General features: G+C 38.6%; 1 protein-coding gene across 4 annotated transcripts in view; it reads left to right on the forward strand.

Moving 5' to 3' along the window:
• The window catches only part of LOC131684596 (choline-phosphate cytidylyltransferase B-like), a 90,060-nt gene extending 63,546 nt beyond the window's left edge, over window positions 1-26,514 (forward strand). For 3 of the 4 annotated variants that reach the window (XM_058967602.1, XM_058967603.1, XM_058967604.1), the window contains exons 4-6: window positions 17,897-18,082; window positions 18,161-18,298; window positions 24,365-26,514. In XM_058967602.1, the coding sequence (XP_058823585.1) occupies window positions 17,897-18,082; window positions 18,161-18,298; window positions 24,365-25,117 (1,077 nt within the window). In that variant the 3' untranslated portion in view covers window positions 25,118-26,514. Of the gene's footprint in view, window positions 1-1,912; window positions 2,458-17,896; window positions 18,083-18,160; window positions 18,299-24,364 lie in introns of those variants that run through there. The other variant, XM_058967605.1, reaches the window with a different exon arrangement.
• Window positions 26,515-26,942: the final 428 nt, after the last annotated feature.

A 26,942-nucleotide genomic window follows, 5' to 3' on the forward strand; every position in this document is an offset into this window, starting at 1 on the left:
GGTTACCAGTGTATATGGGAATTTGCCGTGTGACCACACTCATCAACCCGTAACTCCGGAACCGGAAGTCCGATCAACTAAAAATTCAATAGCGTCTTATGGGAGCGTTATACCGTTCATTTTGTTCAAATCTCTGAGAAAATTGATTGACATTATTTGACACACACATACATGCACACATACATACACACATACATACACACAGACATTTTGCGATCTCGATGAACTTAATTGAATGGGATATGACACTCGGCTTGAAAATCGATTTTTGGAGTGATTGCATAGCCTTTCTTTATATGAGAAAGGCAAAAAGTACGCACAAACAGACATTTGCCGAACACGACGAACAGAGTCGAATAGAATAAGAGACTTGGCCCTCCGGGCCTCGGTTGAAAAGTCGATTTTTAAAGTGTTGAATGACCTTTCTATAGGAGAAAGACAAATCATACATTAAACATCCTTAACCTTCCTTCTTATTATGTACCAATCACCTGCAACCTATTATGATATTTGGTCTGTCCCAGAACATGCCCCTTGGCCTTAGTTTCTCCGCAGCAAACAGAAGTAGAAAAAGTCGATCATGTTTACTCCCAAAGCAATAAAAAGAAAGAAGTCTCGACAAACATATGATTAGGGCTCAAAAGCTAACTGTCAAAATTCACTTTGAGGAGTTCTGCTTCTGGAGAAACCATTATTACCCAAGCATGGTGCATAGTTACGGCGCTGAATCCCTCTGGATAAAGACTCGACACATCTATCGTTTGTTTACCATTTATCTGTCAGTGTCATTCTAATCGAGCACGAGACTTGTCAATGCCCCTCGTTCCAGAACGGTTTTCTTCGGATTGAGTGTTTTTGACAAGTCTCGTGCTCGATTGGAATGACACTTACAGATAAATAATAAGAATAAGATAGAGATGGCGAGTCTTTAGTGCACATCAGTAAACGAAAGAGAAAACTTTTCTCTTTTGTATGCTATCAACGGCTGGTCTAGGCGCTAACCGGTGGGTCCGAAACTTCCCCTCAAATGGAATTTTGACAGTTGGCTTTTGAGCCCTAATGATATATTTGTCGAGAAGTCAACTCAAGAACAATTTCTCTTAGTTTGTCACGGAAGTAGTTTTCATTGGCGTTTGTTATTCAAATAAATTCACATCAGAGAACAATTTAAAAAATTTTACTATTCCGTATAGATTATCAAAATCAGCTATAAATTGCCGGAGTTATAGTAATATTAAAGAAAAGGTGGAATTTTGCCGTAAATACCAACGCACGTTTAGAAAAGAACGATCCACGACGTATCATTTGATTACCCTGCGACATAGCCTTTATATGTACATTTCTGGAAAACAACTCGCAAACTCATCATGTGTTTATGAATTCTGAGAAATAAATTGAGCCGTGGCAGATTAAGCTAGAACTAGAAGCTAGTTTTCCGACAAAGCTGATTAAGCTGATATGTTTGACGCTGGGTGGATCTAAATCGTACCGGGAGGTGGAACTTTCAACTAGCTCTCGGGGTTAAATTTCTATATAAAAATAAAATGCTAGATTCTTAAAATATCCAGAAAGTTGTTAATTTGTCTGCTATAATTGGCAATCACCCCAACACATTATTCACATTATTAACAATCATAACGTTCTAGCTGCGCTTGGTCTGGTTCAATGCAGGTCAAACATTATTCGATTCGGTCAAAAATATGCAAAAACCTTGGCAAAAACACTTTCCGATTATTAACCTACCTGATGCATTCGTTAGCCTGTGTAGTACAAAAATAAAAATCACCGCACTCGGAACTATAACGGACGGACGAGACACCCTAGGTAGTCAACAACGTTTTTATGTGCGCGCCATGAGGCATGATTCGATGCGTGCCTTCTAGTCCGCCGCTCCTCGATCGAATCAGTTTAGAGCGCGCAGTGGTCCGATCCAGTTGTAAATTTTGCATGGGAAAAGAAACTGCCTCCTTTTTGCCGTCCGAATTTGTTCGGCTTTGCAAATTTAGTGCCGTCAGAAGTGAGTGAATGACGGTCTGTGACCAGTCTCGGGAAGCAAAGGATACATGGCAGCAGCCTGACATCCGTTCTGATGCACACGCTGGTTTTCCGGCATCAATCGAAGTGAGCCACGGTGGCTGATATTTTTTTTTTAGTGTCAGTTCAAATGTGCTCCTCTTGTTGCCAGCGAAAAAGTAGTTGAAGAAATTGAACCGTGGCCCAAAGGCAACAACAGAAAGCTAGAAGGGCTACGAAAAACGAACTGCAAAGTTGAGCTATATTTTTATAACGGATTTTCATTAGGAGTACCTTTCCGCGCGCCGCCACCGGGTTGTGATTGTTGTGCTGTAATCATTGTTGTTTTTCGAGTGGCCGACCCGGAATCAGCACAACGTTCTCAAGATGGCCCCTAATATTGTGGAAAATGGGCCGCAGAAAATTCCCATCTGCGATGTGGATGTAAGTGTTGCTACCTTGTTTTCTTCATTTTTGGATGACGTAATAGATGGTTTATTTTCATTACTTATTCATTAAATCGAGAATTGTTAAGATTGTTTGTAATTTCTAAGCAACTTCAGTTGGTACTTGATTGGGCATTTCCGATCAATAATCAACATTCTGGTTAATTGTGTGGAGAAAGAAGTACCGTACTATGACGTTACACTTGGCTGAAGTTGGGAGAGTATGCAAATTATTGTCTAAATATAAGGCAAACCAAGCAGTGTTACCTATCGTTACTCTCCGAGTCCCAGCTCGACTGGAATGAAATTTGCTGTGGCCGATTAGTTGTTCTTTAGAAACTCTGCAAGCAGCTGACCCGCAGTAACAAAAAAGAGCGTAGGAAATGCCATTCAGATAGAAATGGGGCTCGGAAATACAGCTTGTTTTACCTAATTAGGGATTCAATGCAATAACGGTCCAACTTTGAAAAGCTTGTTTTGAGAAATAAGAGATAAACTAAACGATCCGTAATAGTCTTTTTTATGTAACATTGTAATTAGAATTCTTTTGCTTCTATTTTCTGAAAAGTATTTGTACGGGACCAAGAAATTACAAGTTTTATAACTGCCTTATCTTTGAAAATATAGTCATATAGGTAACATTTTTTCGAAATATTTTTTTTGAAAACAAGAAATAATGTGTTCCAAATAAATTTCCAAAATTTGAAATTATCGATTACAAGTAATTGTGACAGTTCTTAGCGCATCAAAACCTTCATCGGTTTAGCCGTTATTGAGTGTTGGTTTCATTTTTATAAACCTACTAGCAGAGTTAAAAAGAATCGAAGCTTTTTTTTGACGGCTGAAAATGACCCTAATGCGACTCGCGGTGAATAGAAAAAAATATTCATTAAAATATCCATGTTATTCATTCAGTTGAATATTGAATACTTTACGCTGACGTCACAAATGAACTGAGTGTTCATTTTTGACAGTTCGTTTACATGGACTTAGAAAAATTCTTAACGATTTCCTTCGAGCGAATCTAGTCGTCCGCAAAATTTTCTAAGTCCAGGTAAACTATACAAGTGAACTGTCAAGAAAAGTGAGGTTAACTGTATCAGTAAAGAACCTAATTGTACAATATATTCATTTTACTAATTTTAATGAATACTTTACGATGACGTCACAAATGAACTGAGTGTTCATTTTTGACAGCTTGTACTGTTTACATGGACTTAGAAAAATTCTCTACGATTTGCTTCGAGCGAATCTAGTCGTCCACAAATTTTTCTAAGTCCATGTAAACAGTACAAGCGAACTGTCAAGAAAATTGAGGTTAACTGTGTCAGTAAAGAACCTAATAGGAAAATGTTTTCAAATGCCAGTAAAGCATATAAAACAACAATACATTGTGCCAGGGCCTACTTTGATGCGTTTGATTCGTTGCTGCACGGTCACTTCTAATTCTATTACTAATTCGAGACGAATGAAAATCTACATGGATGAATGGGCGGTTTGTTCGTTTGACGTTTTCAGCTGCGTCACTGAATATTGAAAATGAATGCGGCTGAATATGATCAATTTTCATTCAGTGAATTTGAATATTTTTAACTCTGCCTACCAGTTTCAGGTTTCGACATTGTGGTGGGCTGTACAATTTGTTGACATTTCCTCATTTTGATATGAATTAGAGTTTTGGGTTTGTTAAGCAGAAGCAATCATAATCAATTTTCACAACCAATCTTATTATTGAATCGGACGATTCTTGATGAATAATTTAAAAAAACAACTAACTCGCGTTTTAAGGTTTGGAATGTTTCCATTGAAATTCAATTAAAAAACAATAATTGAAACTCATTCGATATATTACACCAGTAAGCGCACCTGGTTTCTGTTTATCCTTCTATGACCTGATAACCTGTTTCAGTCTTGTTATGATATGAGTGACTGTACATGGAAACGATACTGACGAGACGGTACAGGAAAATTGTGAAAAATCGATTTTGCCTTGCCTCTTTCCAGTCTCGACACTGTGACCGGTGTTTTACCATAACAGTGAAGCGTATATGCTGGTTGGTGGCAAAGGACACAGCTGGCTTTAAGAGGTTTGTCTTCTGTTTTTCCATAACAAATGGTGGGGAAATATAATACTGTGTCAATATTAGTGGTACGCCTACGCTGAATTGTACCCTGACACAATTTACGATAAACTAACGGTTTGTTATGATTGGCTGCACTTGTGTGTGCTAATTGATTCTTTTGTTGAAATCGAATGATCGAATAAGTATTTCATTTCAGTGCGGGCGGTAGGCTAAGAAAATAATACCTAGATTGATCTCGTAAATCAAGGATGACATTCCGCATTTTGAGACGGAGGGCTTGAAGGAAAAGTGGTTTCGGCTTGGTTGTAAAATGTGACCCCAGTCGTCGTTTGTTCGAGCCCCAACGAGAAAGGATTTTTAGTGTCAGCATTAGTCCTGTAATTGTCCTCTGCACTTAGATTCGGTCGTGAAGCCTGCCGCACCAACATGTCAAGTTCCATAATGGAATGTAAGCTGTGATTTGGTATTTCATTTTAACATGGAGCGGGGAAGTTTTTATTTATATGCTTTACACAACTATATTTAGTTGTTGGACGTTGGCCATGCAGTTACACGGCTGTGGAGAGATTCACGATAGAGTGGCACCCATGAGAAACCCCGGAAGTTTTTGGTATCATGACGTTAATACCGAACTTTACTAAAAGAGACGCCAGTATTGTATATGCGTATTAAAAATATTGTAGCCTCCATGAGTACACCAGAATGAGGCAATTTTTAACCCCTTTTCCTCCCTTCTCGTAGATTCAAGCAGACTTGTTTCAAGCACCTCCACCCAAATTTTCGTAGAGTTTTCGATTTTTTCACTTGTAAGAAATATAAAATTAGCGTGAACACATTATAGTATTCAAATATAAATTACACTGAATTTATTTTTAATACTTTTATCTTGACGAGATTTTTACGCTGTTTTTGCCGCGGTTTTCGAAAACGTGGCAATCAAAAAATACGCGCTAAAAACTTTAGGCATGGCTCTAACCACGAAACTTTGTTCAAAGAATTTTTTTTTGTTTGTGAGTTTCAGCGTTATGAAGTGTTTTTCATGGCACCTTAACTTTTTCTCTTTCAATCATTTTTATTCCAGTTTTACAAGCAATGCGCTTGTGTTAGTTCAAAAATGGTTTAACTATTAAACTCTCTTGCTGATAATTAGGCGGCTTCGGATTACCACAAAGCTATGAACTCCATCATCAATAAGGGTGTCGTTTGAAAGGAGATGGTCGGTAGATAACAAAAATTGGTGATGTACGCCCTTTAAAACCCAAAATGACTTCTTCCGCTTGCTTTACGGTTGAACTTTGAAAGCTTCGAAAAGCAGCCATCTATGAAAACGAGAAAAAAACACTGTTGACAATACCTTCATGAAATTAAATGAGTAGTATTCTAACAATGCCCCGAATACATTGGTTGATTTTCAAAAATATTGCGCTCTTTTCGTTTTCAAAGATAGCCGCTTATAGAGGTTTTTTCAGTTCAAACTTAAAACAGTGAAAACCATTATCAATGTAGAAGTTGCTTGAAAGGGGGTGGTGAGTAAAAGACATAAATCGATGATTAGCACCATTTTGAGATTTCAGATGATGGCTATTGAATACTGCAAAATATCAGGGATTCATTGTTATGGTTATTATTTAAAATGGGGAGATATTTAAGCAGCAATTGTTGAATGTAGCCATTTTCAAAATCAGGATTGTTGCTTCCAATTACCTCTCACAAAGCATAGAGCACAAAGCATAGAGCACATTGTCCAATTCGCATTCCAACTGCTTCGCAGCCATGGTTAAACCACGAAATGCACATGCCAATTTCATTGCGTCCGTATAACTCTATTATAACTCAACATTTCTTGAGCATTTTTTTCAAAAAGACATCTACAATGAGTGACTCTCATTGTTTATTTTCTCTTCTGGTAAAAATTCGGTCGCTTTAACATTTATCCCTCAACTCTTTGCATAATATGCTAGTCAAAACCACCGTCTTTCGATCTGTATTGTAAAATAAGTGAAAAGTGGTATAGTGACGCTGTAAAAATCGAAAGAGAAAGTAAACAAAGAGAGTCACTCATTGTAGATATGTCGTTTTGAATAAAACCCCTAGACGTTTCTTCGTTGTGTGTGAAAAACAGCTAAACAGCCAGATTTTGGCGGCTACAATCAATTAAATCAGATGTATTATCATGTATGTGGTTTTGCGTATTTGAACAGATTTTCAGCAAAAATAAATATTCACAAATCGGTTGACCTGTTTAAATTCTATAGTTCATAAATCCTTATTAGGTTCGAATTGGATTATGTTTACTAGGGCATTGCAAAAACTCACTTATTTTTGAATTCTCAAAAACCAGACCCCCCCACCCCATTCATATTGTGATAAATGTCAAGGTAAGCTCAGTTACCAAATTTCACATCATTTGGACAATTTTAGATCCCCACCCATTTCGCTTTAAGTTTCTGAAATTGGTAACAGTGGAAAATATGGAGAAAAAATATATTAACTGCTATAACTTTTAAAGCAGCATTCAGAAAATTACGATTCATACCTCTTTTTAAAGGAGATAATCTTAGTGTTTGAATGGAGATATTTCTTTTTGTTGATCCGGAGATTACAAAAAACAATCAAATAAACGAATCCAACTTCCAAACCTTTCTTATGGAACGGACATGAGTTCCTATGGGCTTCCCTACTTTCATTTGATCGTTCTACTTTCTATCTCTCATCACGGTGCGATCAGAACCACATTCTAGAAAACATCCCATTGCTCGCACAGTTGCATGCTGACAAAAATGTGTATGACTGCGTGCTGCTGGTTTAATAACAACTCGAAAGATGGTGTCGGATTCAACAAAATAATATTGCCGGTGATTTGTTCGTGGAATTTGATAGTGGTGCTGACAGTTATTGCCTCTTTCGGGTCCGTTTGTTACATCTACACAAACATGGTAGCATGTTTCCATATTGATCAGCCGATGTTTCATAATTATTGTGTTGCCACTCAAGCTCTCAGTAATAGAACACGAAAGCTCGCACAACACAATATATAACCTTCTTAGCAATGAACCAAAATTCATAAGAAATTACTATAATAAATGGTTATCGAAACAAACCATCTTTGATTCGAAAATGGCGACAAGCATCAATTTTCGTCATCTACTTACCATCTACTACCCATGTAGATTATTGTTTTCTAAAGTCTTCAAAAAGGACATGTCGAACCAGGCAACTGAAATCCCTATCTCTAAATACAGATAATAGGCAACATCATTATTGCACCGATCGACAACGTCAAAACCGTTTGAAATGTCATCAACAAGCAGCAATGGCAGTAAACAAAAGAAACACACCTTCTCTGATTCTATGCAAACTAAAGTGCTCCTCGTTCGTATTTAGAACGAATTTCGAACGCGTTAATGCGTACGAATACGCGTGCACATTAGAGTGCCCAGAAAAATAATGAATTTTTGAAAACTCACTCGGCCCACCCCTGAGTCGATTCCTAGTCCCACCAGGAGTACTTGCTCCAAATTTGAAGCAAATCGGACAAGTCTAGCTACCGGATCAAGGTGCCTGAAGTTTGTATGGGATTTTTCGACGATTTACATGGAGAAAACCCACTAGCTCGCATTTTCACCGCTAGGTGGCACTGTATGCATCGTATTATCACTGTAAATGAAAATAAGAAAGATAATTTAATTGTCTACAACTTTGTCGAAGACTGCTAGTCAATCCGACTTTGTTGAAAGAAGTTATTAAACTTTTAGTGAAGTGATGTCTGAGTCAGTGTTGCATGGGGCCTAGTAGTACGTGGTAGTATATCAATACTAGGTTCTAACAAACTAAACATTTTTGTGGAATAATGGTTAGATTTAGCTGAATAGTATGTTCGGAAGAATTGCAGTACATAACACGAGTTATGTTTTGGTTAGAAAATTTTAGTTCCACCTGTGACCGCATAGATGGCGCCAACACTAACTTTTCAACGGAGAGAGATAGAATATCGAGATGTTTGGCATAATTACTGAAAAAATCTTGTTCTACAACTTTCTAGAAGACACTTAATTTCTATTTCTCTCCGTTGAAAAGTTAGAGTTGGCGCCATCTATGCGGTCACAGCTGGAACTAAAGTTTTCTAACCAAAACATAACTCGTATTATGTACTACAATTCTTCCGAACACACTAGTGAGCTAAATCTAACCATTATTCCATAAAAATGTTTAGTTTGTTAGAACCTAGTACTGATACACTACCATGCACTGCTAGGCCCCATGCAAAACTGACTCAGACATCACTTCGTTATAAGTTTAATAACTTTTCTTGTTCGAGTCGGATCGCTTTGCAGTCTTCAACAAAGTTGTAGATAATAGAATTATCTTCTTAAGATTCACTTTTGGTGATAATCTGATGTATGCAGTGCCCCCTAGCGGTGGAAATGTTCGCAAGTGGGTTTTCTCCATGTAAATTGTCGAAAAATTTCATATAAACTTCAAGCACGTTGGTCCGGTAGCTAGACTTGTTCGATTTGGCTCAAATTTGGAGTAGACACTCCTGGTAGGACTAGGAATCGACTCAGGGGTGGGCCGATGGGGGTCATTTTTTTCTGTCACTCTAGTGCACATGTTCGTCTGCACAACCGAATACGTACGCGGTGTTCGTACAAGTAGGTTTGTGACAATAGTTTTTTCTTTCTCATTCATCACTAGTGTTGACTCGTCTTATTTTGTGTGTATCTTCCTTGTGTACGCACACGAAGTACGTACATGGTGTTTGAACCAAAGTTTGTACATGGGTTTGGCGCTCGTAGAGGCAAATCATGCTTCAGGTTGATCGCTTGCATACAATTTTGTACACAGGTTCACACTTCTCGATGTTCATGAGAAGCCCCCGATTTTATCTACCCCAAATTTTATCAGCTTTTTAACCCGATTTTATCATCTTTATATGAAAATTGATAGTTGGTAGTTTGATGGGCTCTAGCAGACGAACCAAGTTGAATTCGAGTAAATCCTTTATTGAGCATATTTTTATTCTCTTAGAGATCCGAGATATGCAAATTTTCTTTCATTTTTTTTTTTTAATTTTGCGCTGTCAGACCCCCTTAAGGGAAATTTAATCTAAACAATCAGGTTATGAGGCTATATCTAGGGACTAGAGAAGAATATTTAAGAGCTTCGGTTTCTTAAAAAGAAAGAAAAGTATATGTCCCGATTTTGTCAATCTCCCTAATCAGCCTAAAATTCACCAAGGGACTGATAAAAACCGGTCTTCACTGTATTGACCTCTGAAAAAACTAGACACGTTGATATCATGTGGAAGACACTTAAATTGATTCATTCGTGAAACTCATAAAAAGAACAGTTATGCCATTTTAATATTTAAGTGAAGGACAATGTGATTTCTTGTGTGGAATTCTTGCGAATATTATGTGAAAATCACATAAACGTCATAAGAAATTTAACCGACTTAAATTACCTAATAAATTACACTTAAATATTAATTAGATTTACCTGCAGATTTAATAGATAGAAAAATCGGCGGAATCAATAGTTTTACATGTAGATATGCTCTATTTATTGTTCACATGAAAGCTTTGAGAATAGTTCTTACTATACAACTCAATAGTAGGGCAACAAACATTCAATAGAAAAACAGGTGTGAAAGTTGTATGAATATAATTTGAATCACCACATAAACTACGCTTTAATGGATTATCATGTAAAATTATAATGATATTTTCATTATAATTTTTTTGGTTTGCTTTTTAACATGAAAGTACATATGAACTTTGTGTTCAACTTCGTATGGTTTTATTGTGTGATTTTTCATCAGTGTGGCAAACGGAAGCCGACATCTTGGATTTCAAAATAGCGTCAAACATAAATTTCTGTTGTCTACTGGCCTCCTCCTATCAAACTACACCCATATTGATCATGGTTTTCAAAGTTTCATACTATCTGGAAAACGCTATATCGGATTTCAAAATGACGCCAATCATCATTTCCTTGTCACCTCCTTTCAAACGAGCTGCACTCTTCGATTTCAAAATGGCGTCAGTCAATCTTCGTTATGTACCGACCACCTTTTCAAACGACGCCAATATTGATGTTAATTCTCAGAGTTTTGTGGTAAACGAAAACCGTCATCTTGTATTTTAAAACTATCAATTTCCGCTAAATACTGACTACCTCCTTTCAATTGACACCCATTTTGAATGATTTTCAATTGAATGAAGACCATAATTTGATAATCAGGAACCTGTTCCTGAGCACTCTAAGTAAGCATCCCAATTCTTGGCACACTGAAACAATATATAAAGACAAATCTAGAGAAAATTTAGAATAGGACGTAAGTAACAATGAGAGATTCTCTTTGGGGTCTTTTTCTTCTGTTCATTACTTGGCCATTTCAACATTTACTACTCTACTCTTTGCATAAACTTCTAGTAAAAACCGTCGGCTTTCGATATGTACTGAAAAATTAGTGCAAAGTGTTGTAATGACGTCGTAATAAACGAAAGAGAAAGTAAACAAAGAGAGGCTCTCAATGTTACTTACGTCCTATTGAAAATTATCTCTAGAAATATCTGACGGGAATGTTGGATAATAAGTTAAAATTTAGACCAGAGGTCTGCGTTTCGACTTCGTCTCTTCAGAACCATGGCACTTGACCAATGCACTGGGCTAACACTAAGTCCGAAATTGGAAACACTACTTGTGAACACACTAAACGAGTTCTAACTTGCGATGTCCCGTAAAAGAAGAGGCTCTGTTTGCTGATGAGACATATTGCTTGTGGCACTAAAAATTGGATTCTAACTGCATTGTGCGCTTACTATTCTTCTATTTAATTCTTCTCATAGACTGGTTAGTTCGACTGGTCTGTCTATGGAAGTATTATCTCTATCCAGAGTCGAAAAATGTTTTTTTCATTTACCAAAATCAGGCGAAAATCACGAGACAGCGACACTACTTTCTAAAGCATCGGAACTTAGCGAAAACGAAAATGAGACAACAGCCTAGGATAAAGCATACGAGGAAGATCAATTTCATTATTTCCTACGCACACTCGTTTTCGCTTTGAGATTGAAAGCGACATTAGTTCCTTAGATATTGAACGTAGTGCTGGGCGAACGAAAATACACTTTTAACGATATTTACTTGTCGTTGTTCTATTTCATGGAATTCGAAGCTAGCGATGATATTGGACGACTGATGCACTATTGGTGTGCATATTTCCCGTTGTTGCCGCGTTCTGGTTGCAGTTCTATGATGTACATTGCTATAATTTCATTTAATGAAAATTAAAATGAGGATCAAAATTGCTGATTTAAAATTAAAACAAGATTGAATTTTGGTATTGTCATAGGAAAACGAAAGTCGCTGCTTCTGCTACTCGCTTTCATAGAATCGAAAGAAGAAGCCGGCTATGTCTTTTTTGTTTTGCTTTGTATGTAGGGGAACCCGGGGCTATTAAGACACTGGGGGTAACCCGGACCCCCTTGATTTCTCAGAAAATAGCAAGACTTTCTAATTATCGTACATATTCGTGGAACCGCTATTCTGAAACATTAATTTTGAGAGCTGAAGTTGATTCTTTGTTCTTTGTAGAAAAAAGATACAACGTGTTTCGTTGTTTTGCCATTCTCAAAACAAAAATCATTATAATGAAAAAACCGTGATTAAAGCAACAAATAAAAGTGAAAAAATAAAAGGTTAGTGTTTTGGAAAGCTTGAGGCTCCTATTTTATGGAATGATTTTTGTTTGGGTGAAAACAGAGATATTTTCGAGACGCTCATCGCTTTTGTGCGATATGGGCGTACGGGGCTATTTCGACCCCCTATTCTGTCAACCACCGTTCAGCGGCTTGCGGCTGCGCACAGCATTGCACACGCCACAGCAAAGAAAGTAAAGGGCGAACACGAAATTATTGCGACACATTCAACAGGGCATAACTTTTTTACCATTGGATAAAAATCAACCAAATTTTGGACACTTTCTCATTGATGTGTATTGTTTACATGCTGTCAAACTCGAAGTCGTGTTTTTCGATTCAACGAAAATGGAGGTGAACCAACGCGAGTCGAGAGAACAAATTCTTTCCAAACATCTGGAATTTCCTGACCTGTCGCACCGGCAGTTGGGAAAAATGTTGAACATTCACCATTCAACCGTCTCCAGAGTGTTGAAGCGGTTCTAGGAGCGGTTGACGTTGGACCACGGCAAAGGAACTGGAAGAAAACCGGGACCGGAGAACAAAAAGACGGAGGGAAAGGTGATACGAATCATTAAAGCAAATCCCAACGTCTCAAGCCGTGATTCGGCTAAAAAGATCGGCATGTCGCAGAGCTACGTCCAGAATGCAAAGAAGAGAGCTGGACTACATACATACAAGGTACAGAACTTCCCAAACCGCGATGAGGGGCAGCAATCGACGGCTAAAACTCGGGCACGGAAGTTATACGAGAAGATGCTGACAAAATATGGCTGTTGTGTGATGGACGACGAAACGTGTATAAAAGCCGAGTTTAAGCAAATTCCGGGGTTGGACTTTTTCACCGGCAAGAGCAAGTTCCTTGTGGACGACAAATTTAAGCAGAAGAAATTGTCGAAGTTCGCCTCCAAATATCTCATTTGGCATAAATTTGTGATAAAGGGCACAGTAAATGGTGAGATCTACAAATCTGAGTGTCTCGAGAAGCGCCTTTTGCCGTTCTTGCAGCAGCACCACGAAGCTCCGCTATTTTGGCCAGATTTGGCATCATGCCACTATTCTAAAAGTGTCCTGGAGTGGTATGAGGCCAATTCTGTCCATTTTGTTCCAAAGGACATGAATCCACCAAACTGTCCGGAGCTCTGACCGGTGGAGCAGTACTGGGCAATGATGAAGCGGGAACTTCGGAAGAGCAAGAAGACAGTCAAAGACGAGAAGGACATGTTAAGAAAATGAAAAAACTGAGAAACTGGTACCGGATGACACTGTAAAGACTTTGATGGAGGGCATCAAGCGAAAATGCGTTCAATTTCACACTCAAGGCTCCATCGGTTAACTTTTCTTTTGATTTTTGAAGTAAATATATGTATAAAACTACCCTAAAATTTTGATTTGATTTTAAACATAATAAGGAAATTGGCATGACATTTTCGGTGTCGCAAGAATTTCGTGTTCGGGGCCACCAATCGACAGCTGTGACATGCCAGATTAAGTTTTTGCAAAGCAATTTTTTTTTGCTTCTTAAGGAGTGTCTCTACTACTACTGTAATTACTTCATAGGTAAACATAATTCCATCGCAAAAAAATTAAAGAAAAATGACGGTCTGAATTGCCCCGTAGGAAAGTCCGAATTACCCCTACATTGTAAAAGGCTGAAAAAACGTAGAGGTTTGAAAATCGTCGCTTAGCGCTGCCATTGAGTGGTGCAAATGAACTTTTTGTAGCACCAAAATGTAGCTGAGGTTTCAAACTAACAATTAGGACTTTTGACCGGTAATTTTTTTTCGCATCTAAAAGGGCGATTTGCTTAAGTAGGTCCGAATAGCCCCGGGTTCCCCTATTTAGTAATGAAGGGGGCAGCAAAAAGACGAAAGTGAATCCAGTGGGTTTCATCGTTCAATGACAGGATATGAGAATTTTAGGCACTGTCTCTATCACTTTAAATACATGCGTTTTGACAGCTCGCAGTTTTCGGTAGCAGTTTGATCACTCGCATTTTGAAAGTGCGGAGTCCAGGTTGGTGGAAAGTGCGGAATACTGAAATCAAACCTAATTCGCCTGCTTAGCTGAAAACAGGCAACTGAGTTTGAGATTTCGCACCACTGCATTTGAAAACTCGTGTCTTCAAGTTAGGATTTATTACCATTATTGCGCCAACTGCTGTAGATTCAGTCGAAGGAGGACACACAGAAATTTTGCGGAAAACTCCTTTTCTTAGTTAAAACAAAACAGAAACGGGCCGGATATTGATCGCTGGATGAAAAAGCTGGAATGTTATGTGGGGAATCTTAATATAGGGGCAAACTCAAAGGACTCGAATTAATTGGCTAGCCAAGTCGCAATGTAACCTTGTCATCTATGTTGACATATTAGCGTTGATTTGACATAGAGCATTATTGAACTAGCTTAAAGATACATCGAATTCACAGAGATCAATAAACAATAAAGTTAGCAGTGAACTCCGTAGCGCTAACAAAACCTAGACTCTCAAACCGTAGGGTTTGTCTAATTCCATAACTCTTCAATAGAGTGTGTATACAAATCCTTTGGGCTAATAACCAGAACAAATAATTTGTTTGAATTTTCTCAATCAATTTTCTGGTTCGTGGAGGATCACACCCTTTTTAACGATGAAGTATACCTGTCCATCTATATCGTTACAACAAAATTGGCATGCAAGCAACCATATTATTTGGTATCTGTAAAATTGATCTATAATTAGCCAACATATAACCGCTACTACACAGGTTAGCTTTTCATTTTTAACTCTTCCTGGAAATTGCATTGTGTTAGTGTACACCTGTTGCCCATCCGGAATCGTCGGACTGAAAAATATGCAGCAGATGATCGAACCCAACCGACCGCAACTTCTCTCAATAATTGCCAAGGAGGCCAATGGCGAATCGATTGCTACGATCACTGAGAACATGGACGGGGTTGTCCGTGAAAATGTTGATTTTTAGGATAGTTATTTGCCTGCTCACAAAGCAAAAATTTTGCACCGACGGTGTGGGCTTTTCGAAAACCAACCCCTCATCATTGTCCATTGAGATGGATTGATTCGATTGACGTGGTTTTGCAAGACAACAGCTGTGCAGATGCTGATGCTTCATCCTTGACACTCACTGTTTACGTCAGGTGTGTGTCGTCAGGTCAGCAAACAGCCAAAATAGCCGAACATCGTATATCATGGACATTTTCTGTGTACACTCAGAAAAATTTAGCATAACCAAAAATATGTGTTATTGAATTCAATCAATTATTGTTTATCACTTCAACCAACAAAATTATTAATTTCATAATATTTTTTTATTAGAAGAACAATGTATTTTTGCTTTCAATAAAAACATTTTTAATTTCAATAATTTTCTTCTATTTTCAATAAAAAAAATTATTAGAAAGCAAAACAATAAACTTTTTTATTGAAACAATAAATAAATTTTATTGAATTCAATAAATAAATTTATTGTCTTCCGACCAATAATTTTTTTATTGAATTTAATCCATATTTTTATTGAACCTAAAAATCTTTTTTCTGCGTGTACAAAAGAATGTGAAAAAATGGTTGTAATATAAACAAATAACATTAGCCACGATCAGCCAAAATGCAGGAAAGATTTTATTTCTCGTTTCAAACATCGATTCGAATATCTAAATTAATATATTTTAAGGTTCAGTGGTCAAGGACGTACTTGATTCGTGCGTTGATGGATAAACCAAGTGAATGAGTAATAAATAGCTCGAATGAGTTAGAAACTGCCAACTCATTGTGTTGAAATTGGAAGCGATACCTACCTACAGCTGCTGGCATAGCAGAAACAGTCCAAACTTTCCCCCTTACTACGAAGGAAGCGACGAAATCTTTTCAACTTGGCATTACATTTCTATTAATAGTTTCATTGTGCAAATTCAATTCAATCAGTCATGTAATTTCGAATGGCATTGCTTTTGACATTTTAGATGACAGGAACTATTTAGCACTTCAATCAACTATTCTGGCTGGTCGGATCACTTTCGGTTTCGGTTCGATCGCAGGTAGTGTTATTTATAATTACCTACACTTCCACGGTGGAATCGCGTACATAACTAACTACACCCACCTACCCACCACTGTGTATACCAGCACGGGTTGGGTTGGGTGATTGTCATTGCCTTGATGGAAATGAATTCAGTGGTTCGAAGGATGTTGTATTGTTTTGAGAATAATCACGAGCGGAAAGTTGTGTAAATTTGCTTCGATTGTACCTGGCATGGAAGTAGGTAGTATATTATTTAACGCATTTCCAAGATTTTTGTTTGTTTCGTGTGGTAAGCATTTGTTTAGTTCTGACTTTATTTTTACCATAAGATCTTACAGTTTGTGCATAGCTCCGATAGTCAGGCTGCAATCAAGGTCCTTAGCTCAGACATATCACGGTCCAAGTTAATGATCGTGTGCCGAACCCAAATCGAAGAACTAAGCATTGTCAACACTATCTACCTTGTCTGGGTGCCCGGACATTCCGGTATTACTAGAAAAGAATGAGCTGACGAATTGGCCAGGGCAGGTTCAGCGATTGACTTCGTTGGTCCTGCTCCACTGCGGCATGCTGACCAGGGCTTTAACCGGCCACTGCAAACTCAAATATCACATGGCAAATATTCAGCGCGCTGAGTCTTTTTCATGTGATCTTTGTGAACCCGACTACGGAACCTCATATCATCTGATATGCAACTGTCCAGCGGTAGCGCAATTGCGATTTCGAGTTTTCGGCCGTCCTTATATAGACGAAAGCATGTTTGGACGACTGAAACTCAGAGACATACTAAAGTTTCTTATCTAATGTGGTAAAGTGGAGGTATTTGTTTTTGTTTTGTGAGCTTCTGTCACAGTTTCCGCTACACTACTACCAAATCGATTTCTAGTATCTGAACTACTTTATGAACTTTATTCATAAAATCAAAGGTAGAATCGGTATTTTATTTATTGCTTTTAGAACATTATTCAGAGTCCGATTATGCAACGTAAACTGATTCATGATTCGTTACATGTTGAACGTGATCTGGTTTTCGTGGTTGTGAAGCAGTTCACAAAATCAAAACATTTCCTCGAAGTATTTCACAAAACCTGGAATATTATTTTAGAATCCTTTCAATCCTCGTGAACTAGTTCATGATTCCTAATATATTGACGAAGTAAAAATAATGTCGTCAATGACCAAGAATCCACGAGAATCTTATTATTTAGCAAGCAACTTATTATTTTTTAAGTCTTCCTCTCGATAAACATCGTTCACATCGTTTAAAGGCGCGCATCTTCCCTAATTGTGTAACAATGAGAAATGCGATCCTTCTTATATGGGAAAGTAAAAACCTGGCTCTCAACAAACACGCTGAAACACTTCATGATAAGCCCATGATGGTATCTGACGTTCAGCTTTAGCTGTATGCTGACTGACTTTCACAAGTTCCACGCTAGCGTAAGTTTTATTTTGTTGATACTTTAACCAAAGACAAATAATAAACTTTAACCATTCGTCGCTACATGCCATCATGAATCTTTTCCGCCAATCACATTCCACAGTCATCTTAACCGAGACAAATTGCACCATCACTTTGAAACTGTTTTCCTAACATGTCAACTCTGTTTTGTTTACGCTTTCCTTCGCAGACAATCTGCAAACCGGCACCGTACTCGGACGAGCTGGATGCGGTTACCGAACGGGATCGGTGTGATTATGACCAGAAGATTACCTACCAGATGGCCCGGAACGGAACGGCACCGCGAAGGATTCGAGTCTACGCCGACGGTATTTACGATCTATTCCACCAGGGCCATGCCCGGCAGTTGATGCAGGTACGGTTCCGTTGGGCGGCGTGCGTCACTAAGTTATGTTCAAAAATTATTGTAATTCTAATTGATTTTTATTTGCAGGCTAAGAATGTGTTTCGCAACGTGTATCTGATTGTTGGCGTGTGCAACGATGAGTTAACGCACAGCAGGAAGGGCCGCACGGTTATGGACGACGACGAGCGGTACGAGGCGGTGCGACACTGTCGCTATGTTGACGAGGTGAGTTTGTGACCTATAGTATAATAGTATAGTATAGTCCAATGGCCACGTCGATCGAATTTGCTAGAAGAGCTTTGTATTGCTTTTGAGGCTAAAGCCCCGCCGGAGTGTCAAAATTCAGCTTAAAAATTGGTCTATCCGACAGCTTTGGACCTTCTCAAATCGGTTCTTACGCTGTGTCAGGAAAGTGTCAAACTTAATGCTTCGACACTGACGGAACGTGTCTGAAAAGGCTGTTATTATATGGATTACTTCCTTTGGATATATTTTCACTGTCACTTTATCTACTGACTAGATGGAATTTTTTTCTGTTCTTGACTGTGAGAATAGGGCGCTATTATGAGCAAATAATGTTCAAATCAGGTATACAGCATGTTTGAATCTTTGGGGACTACTGGGATCTTCAAACGCTCCATTTCTTACACCAACCGGTTTGTCTAATGTGCCGTGGACATGTCCGTCCAGAACACGGCACCGTTCATCAAGGGGTGAATCTTCCATTAAGCACTTTATGTGGTTCTCAAGCTTTTTCGTATCACAGACCCCTTAAAATTACCCTGGCTTGCTTCGGACCCCCACGGATAAAGATCGATTTTGTATGCTATCAATATGTTATTTTCAGTTTGTTAGGAAACAAGACTTGAAATTTCAATATGCACTCGGAAAATATATTTTCTTTCGCGGACCCCCACTAAAGGCTTCACGGCCCCTAGGGGTCCGCGGGCCCCAGGTTGAGAATCTCTGTTGTACACCTTTTGACCGCAAGTTGCGAAAAATGAAGATTGGTTTGACATCCTTCTCACGGTTGGTCAGCCACAAGAGGACCTTCTTTCTCCTTCCCAGAGGACGTATCTCCTGGCAGTCAGTAGATATCTTTGACGAAGACTTCAGTCGGCTTTTGAGCAGCCCCTTGCGCTTCCGTCAGGGCTGGCCCTGGCTTCCACTTTCTCATCATGATGTCTATTTTGGCCAGACTTTTTGACCGCCTGTCTGAATCAGGGTTCTCGCTCATTTGCCATAACGTCATTTGGTATAAGACCTTTTGATATAAGGTCATTTGGCATAAGGTCATTTAGTAAAGCGGCTATTTGGCATAGCGATTATTTGGCATAATGGTCATTTGGCATAATTTATTTTAGCTCCAGGATAACGGTCATTTTGCATAACTTTTAATTTTGCGTAAGGTGAGGATCATTTAGCATAACGGACATATGGCATAATTTTGAGAAGTGATCACATTGGATGTTTTTGCCATTGTTTATCTACAGGGAAACAGACATAATTTCAGACTGCGAGAGGTAAGGTCATTCGGCATAATTTTGAGCCGTGCTACTGCTGAAGATCCAAAATAATTAGTTTATTTTTCTTTACAAATTAAATAAAACACATTTACCGTGGGCTTGGCGGTAGACTCCAGACTGCACATTTTTATGTTTAGGGATTTGTAGCTTGGAGACCTTGGATTCTCTTGGTCCCTAGCAGCTAATAGCAACACGGCGCACAGTGGCTGGAGGCTGGCCAAAACCTGAAAGATTTATTTTTGAAATATTGATATTATATATTTTTACTAAATTTCTCGTGTATTGAATGATGTATATTCAAAATTTTATGATCATTGGATAAGAACACGATTTTTAACATGAGTTTAAACGTAGCAAAGTCTGGCTTTTTTAATGATTTTCATTTCCGAAAGCACCATTGAGCTGTTCACTTCAAATGCATGTTGCTCTTTTGATTTTGGTGCGATTTTAGCACAACTAGTTTCATTGTGTAGCGGAACGAAAGAGCTTGGTTAGTGAATGAAATACATTTGGTGAATTTGCTTGGAACTATGACTTTTTTATTTTAAATATGTTTGAGGTGGTCAGATCAAAAATATTTTTTTCACTAATTTATTCTGTACAAATTTCGGAATCATATCGGAACGGTCACATAGTATATATTCTATGGGAAATAACCTTTACTTTTCGAATGTCATGGTCTCGTTCTGCGCCTAGGTGCGCAAAAATGCTTAAGGAGATTTTGAAACTTTGTTGCTGATATGGAGACGCACGGTGTTTTGTGTAAAATAGTTAGACAATCTAAAGTAAACCAAAACGGTATATAATGGATTTAAAGTAGTGTTCGTCATTTTTTATGATATTGCTGACATTGGTGAACAGTAATGGAAAATTTATCATGAAAACGGGATCATACTTATAAGAAAGGTTCAATGCATTTAATATTTTACGACTTTTGACATCAAAAATGAGCTCAGCACCTCAAAATTAGCTTAAATTGTGATTTTCAGCCAAATTAGGTAAGATTTGAGGTTTTGTCCGACTTTTGTTTGAAGAACCGCCACTGTGCGGCGCGTGCTTCAGGCGGTGGATAGAAGCGAAGGGATACCCTAACGACTGGCAGATTGAATTATTTTTGCTATCAATTTAACGAGATCCAGACCGATGCAGTATCCTATGGTCGGTGGTTCATTACATATAATCTAAATTAAATATCCTTCAATTTGCACAATGCATTAAAACTTAAATTAGCCAAAGTACTCGGACCATACCAATTTAAACCCAAATCTAAAGTAAACATCATTCAATTACACAATGTATTGAATTTAAAATTTAAGTGAACTATTCGAAGTATTGGGACCATATCAAGTCAAATGTTCAAAATGTGCCTAGTAATTTTGAAGAACCATCATCCACGCGAACCTAACCGTCAAATAAAGTGGCTATGTTCCCAAATATAAGCAACTTAGAATACGTCCCTACCGTTCTTTTCTTCTACTTCATTTGTCTGTTTTTGTTTTACTTCTATTAGTTAGCTTTTCCACTACTCATGTAAACCAAAAATCAGTGAATTTATACGCTTCTACTTAATGTCTTCATTCTTTTTCTTTTAATTCGGCATGTTAATTTTCCTTTTATTACTATATCTTAACTTAGATTCATAATAACACTCACTGACACAATCAATTGCATATTCTCTCATATACACTCATAATATCTTATTCAAAACGTACAAACGCCGTTAGCCTTCGCGATAACACAAGTCGGATCACAAACGCGAACATGCAATTGTAATCGTCCATACATACTCGCGATCTCGCCAACAACCCACCGCTCGCGCGATCATGCGTCGGTCACATTAGGATGTCCCTGCCCTCGTTCTTAACAGCCTAGATTCATGTCTTCAGTTGAACTAATAAAAATGAGGCTCATATTCATTAGGCAACACATTCCATGGAAACGTGACCGGGAACTCTAGTGCTTTGGGGGAATTATCTTCTAGCACCTGAACCGTACACTAAAAACTAAGCAACAAACTCACGGTCCGCGCGATCATTCAAGAACACACGCGAATATGCATATGGCCACACAGTTACAAAATAGAATTTATACACGCGAAATCACATACGTTCTGCCATACGCGACAAACACGTGAACATACAAACGCTTGAGCTTTTCGCGATCTTCCACGCACATCTACGTTTGCGGTCTCACAAACTTGATAGAACCACGGGATAAAATGAACTTTTTAACACTTATAAATTGGCATCACAAAATACATACATTAGCTATCAAACCTTGTGGAGAAACATATTATATTTATTTCTGAACAGCCAACAGTAGTACTGTTCAATGTACCTTTTCATCACATTCTGCAGCGCAATTATTCGTCAAGTATACATCAATCCATTAACCCTACCCCAACCCACACCCTGTTCCTCTCCCATGGCGTTTTTGTGGTCTGCATGGACCATTCTGCTATTACCTCTCCTATCATCGGCCTTGGACTGACTTGCGCTCTCATTGCCCCACCAAACGCTGCAAAATGAAAATGAAATGAAATTAATAAAACATATTTACGCGTAATCTGGCTACGCCACATCTCTTCAAGTCATGTGCTGTCCGACATCACTGTCGCTCCATCGGATTTAAACTAATTCATAGCCCCCATGTTTGAGTAGTTCGGACAAATGAGTGGATCACAGGTTTGTTTGCGAGGGGCCACCGCTTCCGACGGAGAATCAGTGAACACTTCGCCTCGGTCTTGGTTATCCCGCTTTACACTGGCTTCGCCCAAGTGCTAGGGAAGTATAACAATCGATGATTCAATATGTGTTAATTTATTCAACAAATCATCGTTTAAACAACTTGAAGATATTCAGAAATAATGAAGTTAACTATCGTCTGGATCAAACGGTATATAATTTGAAGGGACAGCTCATGAGATAAAGCAGGGTAATAAGGTTTATTTTAATCATTGAAACGCTGTATGGAAAGGTGAAACTTAGTGACGTTCATAATAAAGATAACCAAAAGAAAACATGAGTCTGATAGATCGCTGTTTTAGTGCGCTACATCAAGAAAAACCCGTGAAATCTACACTATACCACAACGTAAGTCATAGACAAACAATCTATTATTGCAAAAATGAGCAAACACGAGAGTTTCAAAAATGAAACTCAAAAGAAATGCTTATATTTAAAAGAAGGCTACATCAGTTATGGAATGTATTCACTCGAAATATAATCAATGTCAGGCAATGGAACACAACATATTATTATTATTATTATTTAATAAATTATTGGAGACGTGTTTCTAGTTCCTCTCATCAGAATACTACACTAACTTAGTGATAGAACTAACACATTATTATTATTGCTTACTGCAGCTTTAACCTTATGGCTCTTTCGCTGTTTAACTACACATTCGTCTGTTATACCAAATGACCCTCAGTGAGACCACTTAGCAAAATTATGCGGAATGTTCCGTATGCCAAATAACCGTTTTCCAGAAGTTAAAAAAAAATTATGCCAAATGTCCGTTATGCCAATTAACCTACAGAAAGATCGCTTCTCAAAATTATGTCAAATGACTTGCAGGATGAGCGCTTCTGAAAATTATGCCAAATATCCGTTACGCTATACGTGCATTATGCCCAATGACCTTATGCCAAATGGCTTTATGTCAAATGACTTTATGTCAAATGGCCCGCTCATACCAATCAGTGTTATTAATTTAATTGAATATAGTTCAATATTACTGTTTGTAAAGCACATGAAACATTAGTTATCATCGCTTACATTATGCCAGGGCCTACTTTAATCCGTTTGATTCGTTGTTGCATGTTCGATTTGTGCTATCAGACTTCCTATGAACATTTACAATTTTGTACCTGTGTGCAAAATTTTGTACACGCGTTCAACCTCAAACATGCTTCGTCTCGATGTACTGGTTCACCTCGATCATCGAACCCAAGCGAACGGTGTATAAACTCTAGTTCAAACATCCGTGTACGTACACCGGGAGCGTACACGAGATCTATTTGCACAAGGAACAAAGAGTCAACGCTAGGAACGATGAGAGTGAGAAAGAGAAAACTAGTGCCTCGAACCCACGTGTACGCACACCGTGTACGTACATGTGGTTCGGTTGTGCACGCGAACATGTGCACGTGTTTAGGTACGAAATAGCGTGTTTGAGTTCGTGCACAGAACCAGAGCGAACATTGTGTGCGATGTTCATATGGGAAGACTGCGTGCAATAATCGGAGATGGATGCAAACCTGCATTGAATGCGTGGATACTTGGTTCGTTTGACGTTTTCGATGGCGTCACAAAATATTGAAGATGAATGCGGCTGAATATGATCAATTTTCATTCAATGAATTTAAATATTTGTAACACTTCTGGCCGATCGCTCCGTATTCCTGGCCCAAGACTCGGAAGGATTTCGCCACCTTGCCATTCAACTACTTTTTTCAGCACTTGCCGCATCATCCGGTGAAGCAAAAGAGTCGAACGACAGGAATCTGGCTTGAGTTCGATCCTCTCACCTTTCTCCAGGAGCGCCAGAATCTTGTATGGGGGCTCGTCATACTACACCAGCTAAGTCTTGGAAATAAAAAGGAGGTTTATTTGAACACTCTCAAAGGCAATAATTGCACACATTGTTTGCCGATTATCTTCGATTATCAATCTATCAGTTTGCTTGAATACATTCCTGCATCATGAAGCACTCTTTTAAAATCAATATTTAAACCATCTGTTGTCTTTTCTCCCGCTTCCAGATCGTCCGTGATGCCCCCTGGGAGCTGGACGACGATTTCCTCGAGCGGCACAAGATTGACTTTGTCGCTCACGACGAGATACCGTACAGCTCGGATGATTGCAACGACATCTACGCTAACATCAAGGCCCGTGGTATGTTTGTGGCGACGGAGCGCACCGAGGGCGTCAGCACGTCCGACATTGTTGCCCGGATCGTCAAGGACTATGACATCTACGTGCGGAGAAATCTCGCCCGCGGGTACACAGCCAAAGAACTGAACGTGTCGTTCCTGTCGGAGAAGAGATTCCGCTTCCAGAACAAGATGGACGAGCTGAAGGATAAGGTGAAAAAGGGCAAGGGTGACATCATTAGCAAGTGGGAGGAGAAATCGTCGGATATCATTCGCACATTCCTGCTGATGTTTGGCAAGGACAGCAGAATCTCAAACTTTTTGTCCGACTCGCAGCGGAGGATAAGGTCGGCCCTGAGCCCCCCGGGAAGTCCGCATGGGGGCAGCAACAGCAGTTTGCACGGATACGGCGACGACGAGGTCGATAGTCCCGATTCGGTTCTGGATTCGCCTCCAATGAAGCGCTCGAATTTGCTGCGATCGAGAAGTCAGCTGCCGGAAACCGATGATGAAGTGGATGGCAATAATGATGAGGAAGAGGACGAGGAAGAAGAAGAGGATGAGTTTGCGGACTCACGCTCACAGCCCAATTCCAGCTACAATCTGGCCGCGATGGTCAATGGTCATAATGGGCAGCACTAGGCAATCATGCCGGTATTTTGTAGCTTTTGTCTTTGTAGTAATGGCGCTGTAATACGAAAGAGCACCGAACCAAGTGGATTTGTGTGAACGGTACCGGATACTGAGGGAATCTTTGACTTTCAATCGCAGAACTAGACTGGAACGTTTACCCGCTGATGGGATAATAATTCTAATGGAATATTAAATTAGAGACAAATTTGTGTGCGCGCGAGTGGGTCGGGATAGTAGCTATGTTTCCTGCATATATTTATTTAATATTATCCCATTTGTAGAGGCATGGCAGCCTTTGTCGATAGCAGCCAGTAGATTTGATTTGAGCTTAAGAAGGTTGCTTTCAATTTGTTTTTGTTTCACAGCTATATTTGTTGCTTTATATTTTTCGTTCATTTTTCAAAATTTCATCTAGTTCTAGCATTTAGAAATAAAATTCGCAAATTTGTATTGATTATTATTTGCATCGGTATACTTATTTAACGCTAATTTATCCAAATAATCGTTAATGGTACGAATTACAATCTAAATATTCCTATCTCGAACTGATGATTAGGAAGCACACAATGAAATATAAATTATTATTATAATACTAATCGAATTGAAAAGGCTGTTTCGTTTTCCCCTTTTTACAACTGTAGCCGAGAGGTTTAATCACTGAGGTAGTTTCATTCGCTGATGTGAGTTCTAGAATGACTGCGACAAACAGTTATACTATTCCCATTCATTATTGGTGTAAAAAACAGAAAACGTTTGACATGTTCTAAGTTGAGAATTTTCACAATCCGTCATTCCAATAATGTTTCGAATCTTACTATTTAATAACAATTACTAACCTGCAGAAGGGCAGACAATTTTTATACGGGATTTCATATTTATCAACGTCCAACTAGTACTTTTTCTATTAGATTTGTGGGCACCAGCTGCCGTTTGAAAAAAAAACTATGTATACTCCATTTCCTCTTTCCAATTCCCCGAAGGATGCCCTTTGAAGTGCAACAGAATGGATGGACAATGTATTGCTCGAACTGCTGTATAAACCAAAGAAAGGTTTGGTTACTTTTTAAGGTGAAAAGGCAAGGTTTTGGCCAACGGAACGGCAGAGTGAAACGAAATAAACAAGTTAACGTGTTCAGTGCTGTTAGACATAAGTAGTTTTTGGGAGTCAACCCTTCGTTGATAGACGAAAGAGGCTCGTTACACAAAAGTTGTTGACATAATTGATACACACTCGATTACGGTTACATGTACCGAGCTGTACTCGGGACATAATTTACTTGTATTGGATCAGTTTAGATGCTGTCGTAGGCGGTAGATTGTTTGCAAAATTCACTAATCTATTCATCAAATTAAACAAAAACAACGGTCGTAACAGTATTGGAAGCAAAATAAACATGTTATACACAGTTTTTGCCTTGGATTTGTTCGTCAAGTTTTGAAGAATCGTCGTTGTATGGGTACAAAAAAACAATTCCCAATTCTGTATTTATGCGATAGCACATATTATGGAGTTTTTTTAACCGTTAAATTGGAGAGAAATCAAATGAGTACGGACGTGTGTTAAGGGCGCATATATATGGCCCCTATTCTCATAGCCCCGTCATCGAGTGTCTAGAACGAAATTTTCTTCTAGTCACTAGGTGCTTGGGCATGATCTTTCCATCGTTCCATAGATACTATAATCTATAGAAATATTACTTGGATTAAGTTCGGTTTTTGGATTTCGAAATCATCTTATTAGTAAATTAGAAGAACTGCAAACCGATGCTGTTTAGATGGATCTATCTGTAGTCATTTGACAAAATCAACCACGATATTGAAATAACCAAGCTAA

Source organism: Topomyia yanbarensis, chromosome 2 (assembly GCF_030247195.1).
Source record: "Topomyia yanbarensis strain Yona2022 chromosome 2, ASM3024719v1, whole genome shotgun sequence".
Lineage (NCBI taxonomy): Eukaryota > Metazoa > Arthropoda > Insecta > Diptera > Culicidae > Topomyia > Topomyia yanbarensis.